The sequence below is a fragment of the Palaemon carinicauda genome, chromosome 28 (genome assembly GCF_036898095.1).
Source record: "Palaemon carinicauda isolate YSFRI2023 chromosome 28, ASM3689809v2, whole genome shotgun sequence".
Lineage (NCBI taxonomy): Eukaryota > Metazoa > Arthropoda > Malacostraca > Decapoda > Palaemonidae > Palaemon > Palaemon carinicauda.
Window position 1 is genome coordinate 55,373,567 of NC_090752.1, and position 12,500 is coordinate 55,386,066.

The 12,500-nt window shown below is 34.3% G+C and overlaps 1 protein-coding gene across 1 annotated transcript in view; it reads right to left on the bottom strand.

Annotated features, from left to right (window-relative positions):
- Positions 1 to 12,500, bottom strand: part of LOC137621817 (adhesion G protein-coupled receptor L3-like) — a 40,482-nt gene that overhangs the window by 1,364 nt on the left and 26,618 nt on the right. The window contains exons 14-16 of the mRNA XM_068352323.1: positions 9,366 to 9,489; positions 8,735 to 8,836; positions 2,576 to 2,727 (exon numbers count right to left, since the gene is read on the bottom strand). Of these exons, the coding sequence (XP_068208424.1) occupies positions 2,576 to 2,727; positions 8,735 to 8,836; positions 9,366 to 9,489 (378 nt within the window). The remainder of the gene's footprint in view (positions 1 to 2,575; positions 2,728 to 8,734; positions 8,837 to 9,365; positions 9,490 to 12,500) is intronic.

The following is a 12,500-nucleotide window of genomic DNA, read 5'->3' on the forward strand; positions in this document are numbered from 1 at the left end:
GATGAACTAAATGTAAACATAGCTTCCAATTTAATTTGATTCAACTTTTATTATTGAAAAAAAAAAAACTAAGAACTAGAACAAAGCAATTGTGGGTAGCCAGAATTCTTAGCGGCCTCCAAGGCTGTTTCAAACCAACATTTTGAACTTTCCAATATCATAATAACTTTTAGTATTTTTTCAATTTTTTTCTAGGATTCCCAATGAAAGACTTGAATACAGCTTGGGATAAATATGTAAATTTTAACATTTTCTTTTATATGGTTTATCATGAGGTTCTTTATTCGGAAGTAAAAACTCAATGAAAACATTGAATGCAAAATGGAAATCAATGGGTATGATCTTAATTGTAGGGTGAGATAGAAACTTAATGACATATCTGCATAGTTTTTATAGTTTGTATAGGAGATATTTATTTTAATGTTGTTACTGTTCTTAAAATATTTTATTTTTCCTTGTTTCCTTTCCTAACTGGCTAATTTCCTAGTTGGAACCCCTGGCTTATAGCATTCTGCTTATCCAACTAGGGTTGTAGCTTAGCAATTAATAATAATAATAATAATAATAATAATACTAATAATAATAACAATAATACAAAGTTTACAATACTTACAGAAGGCTGAAATCACTGGCAGTTCTTTCCTTGTGATAAATACTACATGACACTAACTTTGAAAATGTGACGTCAATTCTACACTGACCAGCTGCTGCACTTTTGAGATAAAGTAGCCTATTGAAAACGTCCTTGCCTAGCGATCTGCTGGACTGGGATTCTAGATCAGCTTAAGCTAGATATATTTCTTGCAGTGTCTAATCTTTACAGATTCTCATCTGTCCTCATACACCTGACAACACTGAGATTACCAAACAATTCCTCTTCACCCAAGGGATTAACTACTGCACTGCAATTGCTCAGTGGCCACTTTCCTCTTGGTAAGGGTAGAAGAGACACTTTAGCTATGGTGAGCAGCTCTTCTACAAGAATGACACTCCAAAATCAAACCATTGTTCTCTAGGCTTGGGTAGTGCCATAGCCTCTGTACCATGGTCTTCCACTGTCTTGGGTTAGAGTTCTCTTGCTTGAGGGTACACTCGGGCACACTGCTCTATCTAATTTCTCTTCCTTTTGTTTTGGTAAAGTATTTATAGTTTATTGTGAGCTAAGGATGGGGTATTTGGGTGAGCTTATAAGTCTACCTGTTGCCTGGCCCTCCCTGGTTCTAGCTTGGGTGGAGAGGGGTATTGGGTGCTGATCGTATGTACATATGACCAGTCTCTAGGGCATTGTTCTGCTAGGGCATTGTCTCTGTCTCTTGCCTCTGCCATTCATGAGCTACCTTTAATCCTTAAAACAAAGAGAACGTGAAAATTCCAAGTTGTGAAATACGTTAATCAGAAAAATTATCGTAAAATTTTGCGTCTTTTCTTAAATTCCTGATATAAAAGGGGTGGTTTTATTTGATCGTTCATAAAATATTGATTCACAAGACATAGATAATGATAACCACAATATTTTTATGAATATTGATTCAAATGTTGTTATGAGAACCATAATTTATAAACGAGAAATGACCTGAAGCCTACAGATAATATGAAATGATAAGCAAGGAATGCTAAAATACAGTGATGTTGAAAAAATAATAATAATAGCTTGTTTACAGATTTCAAGATTTAAAACTTATACGTGATAACATAACCTAACACTACCTATTTAAAAATTCTAGTTATTATGACCATTCTCATTTTCTACTTATATTTATTGATAAGAATAATTCGAGTATCATGGCGGCTCATTGCAAATTTTATGAAACTTCTACGAATTTTGCATGAAATGGCCAACTGTTTCATGAACCTTCTTAGACCTTTGCATGATAAATGACCAACCAATTTCATGAAACTTTTTAAAAATTTGCATGGAAATAAACACCAACTAATTTCATGAAACTTCTTAAAACTTTGCATGAAAACTGAACAACCAGTTTCAAGAAACTTCTTAAAACTTTGCATAGAAAACGACTAACCAATTTCATGAAACTTCTTAAAACTTTGCATGAAAAATAACAACAGGTTCAAGAAACTCTTAAAACTTTACATGATAAATGGCAAAAGTTCATGAAGCTTCTAAGAACTTTGCATGAAAATTTAACACCCAATTTCACGAAACTTCTAAGAAATTAGCATGAAAATTCAACACCCCAATTTTCATGAAACTTTTAAGAAATTAGCATGAAAATTTAACATCCAATTTCATGAAACTTCTACGAAATTAGCATGAAAAATTATCACCCAATTCCATGAAACCTCTAAGAACTATGCTTGAAAGGGATTTTGCAACCACAGATCTACAATCAGGAAATGGAATCGGTGCAAAGAGAGCAGCATCATCTGCATATGCTGCCAGCTTGTTTTTAGACCAAACCACATGTCATGTGTATATAGTATGATAAGAAATGGGCCAAGAACACTACCCTGTGGAACACCAGATATCACATTCCTATACTCACCATGGTGCCCATCACCAACTCTTAGAGATCTATTACTTAGAAAATCAATAATACCACCCTATTCCTCTCACCTTTTCCTCTTTTGTGATTTAGTAGGAGGAGGACTTCCTGGCGTCCCATTCCTGAGGGTCAGGGTGTTGTCCGCCTTCCTGACCAGTATTACGACGGGGGTGGAACTTTCTTGGCCCGGGACAACTTTTGCGCGAAGCCCCTGAGATGGACCCTTGCCGAGGGGAGAGAGACTTGTTAAATGAATAATATGAAAATATTACAAGAAGAGATGTATCTTTGGGAGGTGAAGAAGTTAATTATAATGTAAAATGGGAGGCAAGCTGAACTAATGAAAAATTAATAGGGATGTTTTAATTACAATCGAAACAGAGGAGTTTTTTTTTTTTCGGTGAAAAGACCTATAAGGGGAATCGCATATCGTTGTAGTAAGGAAAAATAAACGAAGGAAAGAAAGTTGCAATTATTAACTTGAATAAAGAGAGAGAGAGAGAGAGAGAGAGAGAGACGAGAGAGAGAGAGAGAGAGAGAGAGAGAGAGAGAGAGAGACTTGTAAAAGTTGAAAAAAGTAGGTAAATTCGTAGTTTAAAAATTTTTGTGGAAAAATTATATTAATGATAAATATATAAACATATTGTAATGTTAAAAAATATAGTCGACATCACTGAGCGAGTAAGCATTCTACATTAAGTTTGTTTTTATTGTCTTTAACTTTCATTTCAGGCTTATTTGACTTATTTAACCTTACTATACTCAATTTCTTTTTAATGAGGCGCATTTGCACCGACTCACAGGGGTGCCCTTTTAGCTCGGAAAATTTCCTGCTATCTGATTATTTAGAATTATCTTGTCCAACCAATCAGCGATCAGAAAACTTTTCCAAGCTAAAAGGGCACCCTTGCGAGTCGGTGCAAATCTGCCTCACTAAAAAGAATTGACTATAAGTCTCAGAAACAAAATAAAATAAGGACAAATAAAAAAAAAATTTAATTTTTTTAGACGTGCTGCTTATGAGCTTTTATATTTAGCCTTCAATTTAGGTTTATAAAGAAACCAATGTTTGTGGAAGTTTTCCAAAGACGAGGCTCATTCATAACTCAGCAATTAGGACATACATACCTACATACATACATACATACATACATACATCTCCCCGATATAATAAAAAGCAAGTGTGTGTATGTGTGGTTCTCTCTCTCTCTCTCTCTCTCTCTCTCTCTCTCTCTCTCTCTCTCTCTCTCTCTGTATATATACATGTATATATATACATATATATATACAAACACACACACACACACACACATATATATTATATACATATATGTAAATGTATATATATATATATATACAAACATATATATATATTATATATATATATATATATATACTTCCATTCACACACACATACATATATATACTATATATATATATATATATATATATATATATATATATATATATATACATATATATATATACACACACACACACACATATAATATATATATATATATATATATATATATATATATATACACACACACATTTATTTCTGATCACACACAACCCTCCCCGTTCCTCGAGTAGGGGGGAGAGTGATTGGTCATACACTGGTGAGAGTGGGTTGTGTTGCGTGTGCTTGTATGTGTGTATCTATCTAAATATTAATTCCGTCATTCTTGACGGGTCGCGAACACTAATATATACATAAAAGCGAACCTCAGACAAAGTCTCTGAAGGTTTATTCCCACAAATGATAATGATGTAGTGGTAACAAGAAGAACCAAAACATTAAAAAAGAAAAAAACAATAAGACGTGACCAAACAACAACCAAAAGAAGACCAAAAACAACAAAAACAAGATCATAAAACAAAAAAACAAAACATGTTAAAAAAAAACAAAAACAAAAACCTGACAAAAGATAACCAAGACGTGACAAAATCAACAACCAAAACATGACCAAAAAGCAACCAAACCATGACCATAAAACCAAAACAAAAACATGGCCATAAACAACCAAAACAGGAATATAAAACAACAACCAAAAAATAACCAAAAACGACAAGCAAAACATGACAAAAAAAATAACCAAGACATGACAAAACAAAATACCAAAAAAATGACCATAAAACAAAAACAAAAACATGACCATATACAACCAAAACATGAACAAAACAACAAAAACATGACCATTAAAACCAAAACCAAAACATGACCAAAGCAACAACCAAACGTGACAAAAAATAACCAAGACATGACAAAACAACAACCAAAACATGACAGAAAACAACTAAGATATAACCATAAAACAACCAAAACGACCGAAAACAACAAAAACATGACCATAAAACAACAACCAAAACATGACCAAAACAACAACCAACACATGACAAAAATAACCAAGACGTGACAAAACAACAACCAAAACATGTCCAGAAAACAACCAAAATATGACCATAAAACAACCAAAACATGACTAAAATCAACAACCAAAAACATGACAAAATCCAAACAAAATATGACAAAATAACCACTAAAACAGGACCAAAATTCAACCAAAAATATAACAAAAACAACAATCAAAACATGACCAAAAACCAAAAACCTAAACATGACTAAAATCAACAACCAAAACATGACAAAATCCAAACAAAATATGACAAAAACAACACCCAAAACTTGACCAAAATCCAACCAAAATATGACAAAAGCAATAACCAAAACATGACCAAAAACCAACCAAAATATGACTAAAATCGACAGCCAAAACATGACAAAATCCAACCAAAATATGAAAAAAAGCAACAACCAAAACATGACCAAAACCCAAAAACCAAGAACATGACTAAAATTAACAACCAAAACATGAAAAAAATCCAACCAAAATAGGACAAAATAAACCACCAAAACATGACCAAAATTCAACCAAAATATGACAAAAGCAACAACCAAAACATGACCAAAAACCAAAAACCAAAAACATGACTAAAATCAACTACCAAAACATGACAAAAGCCAACCAAAATATGACAAAAACAACACCCAAAACAACCAAAATCCAACCAAAATATGACAAAAACAACACCCAAAACATGACCAAAAACCAAAAACCAAAACATGACTAAAATCAACTACCAAAACAACCAAAATCCAACCAAAATATGACAAAAGCAACAACCAAAACATGACCAAAAACCAAAAACCAAAACATGACTAAAATCAACTACCAAAACAAACCAAAATCCAACCAAAATATGACAAAAAACAACACCCAAAACATGACCAAAAACCAAAAAACCAAAACATGACTAAAATCAACAACCAAAACATGAAAAAATCCAACCAAAATATGGCAAAAATAACCTCCAAAAATATGACCAAAATTCAACCAAAATATGACAAAAACAACAACCAAAACATGACCAAAAACCAAAAACCAAAGCATGACTAAAAGCAACAACCAAAACATGACAAAATCCAACCAAAATATGACAAAAAACACCAAAAACCTGACCAAAAGCCAACCAAAATATGACAAAAGCAACAACCAAAACATGACCAATAACCAAAACATGACTAAAATCAACAACCAAAACATGACAAAATCCAACCAAAATATGACAAAAATAACAACCAAAACCTGACCAAAATTCAACCAAAAATATGACAAAAACAACAACCAAAACATGACTAAAATCCAACCAAAATATGACAAAAATAACAACCAGAACATGACCAAAATTCAACCAAAATATGACCAAAACAACAACCAAAACATGAGCAGAAACCAAAAACCAAAACATGACTAAAGTCAACAACCAAAACATGACAAAATCCAACCAAAACATGACAAAATCGACAACCAAAACATGACAAAATCCAATCAAAACATGACAAAATCAACAACCAAAACATGAAAAAAATCAACAACCAAAACATGACAAAATCCAACCAAAATATGACAAAAAACAACAACCAAAACATGATTAAAATCAACAACCAAAACATGACAAAATCCAACCAAAATATGACAAAAACAACAACCAAAACATGATTAAAATAAACAACCAAAACATGACAAAATCCAACCAAAATATGACAAAAACAACAACCAAAACATGACCAAAAACCAAAAACCAAAACATGACTAAAATCAACGACCAAAACATGACAAAATCCAACCAAAATATGACAAAAAAACACAACCTAAACATGTCAAAAAAGAAGAAAAAAATTCTCCTGAATAGGGAGACGTTAATTGGCCTCTCTTTAAAGAGGGCCAAAGAAGTCTAGCAGCGGAGAGAGTTTAGAAAGACCATGAAAAGCCGATTCATAAACAGTTTATGAGTCCTCAAAGACGCAAGGCCTACAGTAGTCCACTTCACGGAGGTTGTGGTTAGTGGGTGGTCATTATTATTATAATGAGGAGGGAAGGTATAGTTGTGTTATTGTTGTGAATTATCAAAATATTGTTATTGATGTGGAAATGTTGTGGTGGAGACAGAGGTAAACAGAGTAAGGGAAATGTTTTTGTTATTGATGAGGTACTACTACTCAGCAGTTATTATTATTATTATTATTACTAGTGTATGCGACCCGTCGAAAATACCGCTAAATATTCAGATAGATATGAACACACACAGATTCAACCCTTCCTACCCCTCTCCTGACTACAACCGGCTGGTTCGGCAATTTGTGGTTTCCGAGTTTAACTCTCAGCGTACCCCCTCTCACCAGGGCATGACTACTCCTCTGCCCCCCTGTCACTCAGCATGACAAGATGTGTATATATATATATATATATATATATATATATATATATACAGTATATATATATATATATATATATATATATATATATATATATATATATATACAGTATATATATATATATATATATATATATATATATATATATATATATATATAGCCAAACACTTGTTCTTTATTATAAGGGGAGATTATTATTATTATTATTATTATTATTATTATTATTATTATTATTATTATTATCATCATGAGAAATAAGATCTTTACTATCTAGCTAAATCCTGAACGGTTCAGTAAACAAGGTTAGTACTCATAAACAATAAAGAATAAACATCAATATATCTCCCGAGTAAATTCGTTAAAAAATAAAAATTATAAAAATGAAAAATAAAAAATAAAAATCATCAATAAAATAAAGACATGCTGATAAAAATAAATGTAAAGTTTTTTTTTTAATTTTTACTTTTCTCACAAAAAAATAAATATAGAAAACATTCTCCCAAAATTAATGATTAAATATCTTAATATACCTTTGGAAAATAATGATATGGAAATAAATATATGCTAAATATAAAGGTAAAGAATTTAATTTATCCTCTTTTTAGTTTTCCTTCAAAAAATAAAGATATGGAAAATATTCTCTTAAAATTAAGGATACAGGGATTTAATATGCATTTTTAGAAATAATGATATAGAATTAAAGATATGCTAAATATAAAGGTAAATGATTTAATTTATCCTTTAAATATCAAGTAAAGTATCCTATTTCCTTCACGGAGAAATGAAGTTACACCATTTTCTTGGCCTCCCTTAAAGAGACAGAATAATTCAATATATCTGATTTCAACTCAAAATAAGGACGCTATATGTCATTTTTCCTTTAAAAAATGAAGTAAATTGTTTTGTTGATTAAACTTATAAATATATATATATATATATATATATATATATATATATATATATATATATATATATATATATATATATATATATATATATATATATATATATATATATATATATATATATATATATATATATATATATATATATATATATATATATATACATATATATATATATATATATATATATATATATATATATATATATATACATATATATATATATATATATATATATATATATATATATATATATATATATATATATATATATAACATTGTCTTTCTCCTCGCTAGAAATAATCTACAAACAATTATGATAATAACAAATATCTCCACTAACTTCTACTCAGATAAAGAAAAGTTGAAATATATCTTATTCCCTCTAAATACGAATATATTCCATCATCTACCAACCTATAACAAACAAACAGTATCTTCCATAAAAGAGGAAATACATTATCTCATGGCTCTTCCTTGTCATAATATAAGACAATTGCCTTATAAAGAAACAATACTTCACGTGTAAGACTGAGAGACATTACCTGCTTCTTCAGATACTTCGAAAGTCGGTCGGGCAATGAGTTGACGATGGCCTCTCGCACCGAGTCATTCACGATGCAGTGCAGAATGAGAATCATCAGTCCCTGATGATGAAATACAGTGAATGATAATGAATGATAGTGAATGAGGGGTTAGTTAAGCCACGGACACTTCCTGATGTTAAAGTCATACTAAATAAGGATTAATATCCAGGCCAGGATTCGAACCTATACATTTGGATCATTATTTTATCAATATCGACTCTGGATTTGTTTATGGATATAAGAGAGAGAGAGAGAGAGAGAGAGAGAGAGAGAGAGAGAGAGAGAGAGAGAGAGAGAGAGAGAGAGAGAGAGAGAGAGAGAGAGAGAACTTGCTCTTGGACAGTATATGAAGGAAAATATATTTCTCATATAATCTTACGAAAGATCAACTACTTAATCTATTAAGTTTTTGGGAATTTATGAATCTAAAAGAAAAAGAAAAATATAAGAAAAAAATAGGGCACAAAACTTTTCGTTATATTTACCATTTTATTTACTTAATTAATTGATTACTCAATTCCCACTTGTATAATTCTTCATACTATGAGTTCCGATTAAATATAGGATAATGAACGCTAAATATAATTACCTGGGAGGCATTAAAGATGGTGAAAATGTAGGCGAAGACGTGGCCAGTATTCATGTACAGGAATCCGAACACCCACGTCGTCCCCAGGAGACAATTTAGGGAAAAGGATCCTTTAACCCACAATCTGTAATAGGAATGAACATCAAAAACGTATAATTGTAAGGTACATTGCTTTGGTATTTTGAATAAACTCAAAAAGCTCTTCACTTTTCTATTTCATATTTTCCATATCCTTTTCCGTTGAAAACCTCAAGATCTGATTTAGAAATGAAACTATAAGAGAGATTACTCGAGTGCCATATGTGGATGAGATCATGGTAGATGGAGATGGTTTGGGCATGCTCTTCGCACTCCCCAAGAGAGATTAGTTCACCAAACTTAAATTGGACTCCACAAGACAATAAAAGAGTTGGAAGACACAGGCCTACGTGGCCCAGGACTGCAAAGTGTGAAGTAGGAGATGATGAATGGTGGAGTATTTATTTAAGAGCTCAAGATAGACACGACTGGCGAAATCTAACAGAGGCCCTTTGCGTCAATGGGCGTAGGAGATGATATGATGATGATGATGATGATGAACGTATGTTCCAATATGGATGTCGTTTTTTATGCACTTTTTATGTTCTATTATCGTATTGCGCTTTATGCACACTTAAATTTGTACTCAAATCAAATACAGTTAATTTGATATAACCCAGACATTACAACAAACAGAGAAGCAGTTTCATTACGGGCAATATTGGTCATTCATACTCTGCGCAATTACGTCATTGGATGGACATTATTATTATTATTATTATTATTATTATTATTATTATTATTACTTTCTAAGCTACAACCCTAGCTGGAAAAGCAGGATGCTATAAGCCCAGGGGCTCCAACAGGGAAAATAGCTCTGTGAGGAAAGGAAAAAAGGAAAATAATATTCTTTAAGAAGAGCAGCAACAATAAAAATCTCTTATATAGACTATAAAAACTTTAACAAAACAAGAGGCAGAGAAATAAGATAGGAGAGTGTGCTCGAGTGTACCTTCAAGCAAGAGAACTCTAACCCAAGACAGTGGAAGACCATGGTACAGAGGCTATGGCACTACCCAAGACTAGAGAACAATGGTTTGATTTGGGAGTGTCCTTCTCCTAGAAGAGCTCTTTACCATAACTAAAGAGTCTCTTCTACCCTTACCAAGAGGAAAGTGGCCACTGAACAATAACAGTGCAGTAGTTAACCCCTTGGGTGAAGATGAATTGTTTGGTAATCTGTGTTGTCAGGTGTATGAGGACAGAGGAGAATATGTAAAGAATAGGCCAGACTATTCACTGTGGATGTGTGTAGGCAAAAGGAAAATAAACCGTAACCAGAGAGAGGGATCCACTGTAGTACTGTCTGGCCAGTCAAAAGACCCCCATAACTCTCTAGAGGTAGTATTTCAACGGGTGGTTGGTGCCTTGGCCAACTTACTACCTAATTTCAGCTGAATAATGAGAAAAATAAGATTACAATTTTCCTGTTAAATTTCTCTCAAAGTCATGGTAGCAAAGACAAGAGAGAGAGAGAGAGAGAGAGAGAGAGAGAGAGAGAGAGAGAGAGAGAGAGAGAGAGAGTCTCCGCACCACCTGATTACTAAACCATAAGATACAAATGATAAACAAATCCATCACGTCTCTCTTGTTTGCTTCCGGAAAGTCCAAAGAAAGAAATTCCTTTCACGAATGGCCATAAAAGAAGAAGAATGAGTAGGGAGCTACAGACCATCGGAGGGGGATGGGGAGGTGAGGGGAGGGGAAAGGGGGAGGGTGGGAGAAGAAAGGAGGGGAAAGTGGAGGAGAGGAGGAAGGGGAGGAGAGGGAAAAGGGGTGAGGGAAAAGGGTGAGGGAGAGGGGAGGGTAGAGGGGTAGGGGACTGGGAAAGGGTGAGGGTGGGAGAGGAAGGGAGGGGGAAGTGGAGGAGAGGAGCAAGGGGAGGAGAGGGAAAAGGATTGAGGGTAAAGGGTGAAGGAGAGGAGAAAGGGGAGGAGAGGGAAAAGGGTTGAGGGGAATGGGTGAGGGAGAGGGGAAGGTACAAGGGTGGGGGAGGGGGAAAAGGAGAAGGGGAAAGAGGAAGGGGGGAGAGGGGGAAGGGGAAAAGGAGAAGGAAAGGGGGGGGAGGGGCGGGGTGTGGGTGGGGGTGGGGGAGGAGAGTGGAAGGGAAGAGGAGGGGAGGGGGGATGGGGAGGGTGGGAGAGGAGGGGAGGGGAAGTGGAGAGGAGGAAGGGGAGGAGAAGGGAAATGGAGAGTGGCATGGGGAAAGGGAAAGGGGAAGGGGACGGAGAAGGGAAGGGGAGGGGAAGGAGGAGGGGGTTGGGATGGCATGGATTAGAGGGGCACTCAGCCGAACACAGACCTCCGCCGCGGCCGCTTATTTCTCGAACGTTTGCTCGACCTTGATCTTGACCTTTGACCTCAACATATATTAATTGGCGTGGGTTTTCATACTCTCAAATATGAACCAAGTTTGAAGTCTCTTGTGACGTTGATGTCCAAAATTATGGCTGATTACGTGAATTGGACATTTTGCTTGACCTTTACCTTGACCTTTGACCCTGACCTTCCAAAATTTAAATCATCTCCAGCTTTTAGCATAACAGTTAATCCCTGCAAGTTCCATTACTCCACGATTAAAATTGTGGCCAGGAAGCTGTTCACAAACAAACAAACACACACACAGTGGCGAAACCATAACCTCCTTCCAACTTCGTTGGTAGAGGTAACAAACCCCTTTCTCAGCGGTGATACCTTAACGTGCTGAAAAGGTTTGTGTATCGCTATGATCAACAAAGCTGTACCAGCCAGGGACACCCATACTAGATTGGTTTGCTTTGAACGATCAGACAAAAGTCTGCCACCATCACCAATCGGCAGTAGGCAGCGTGGTGATGAAAATGGCTAAACCCTAGACATGACTAAGGGCATGTCTGAGGCCTTTGTCTTGCAGTGGATTTGTTGTTGTTGTTGTTGTTGTTGTTGTTGTATTAATGTGACTACTTTGGATAAGATATCTCTCCTGGAAGAAGGATGCCAGAGAATTTTAAATCAATCAATCTGGAACAAATCAATTTCTACGTTTTAATGTCTCTTTTGGCAGTTTCTCTAGACATT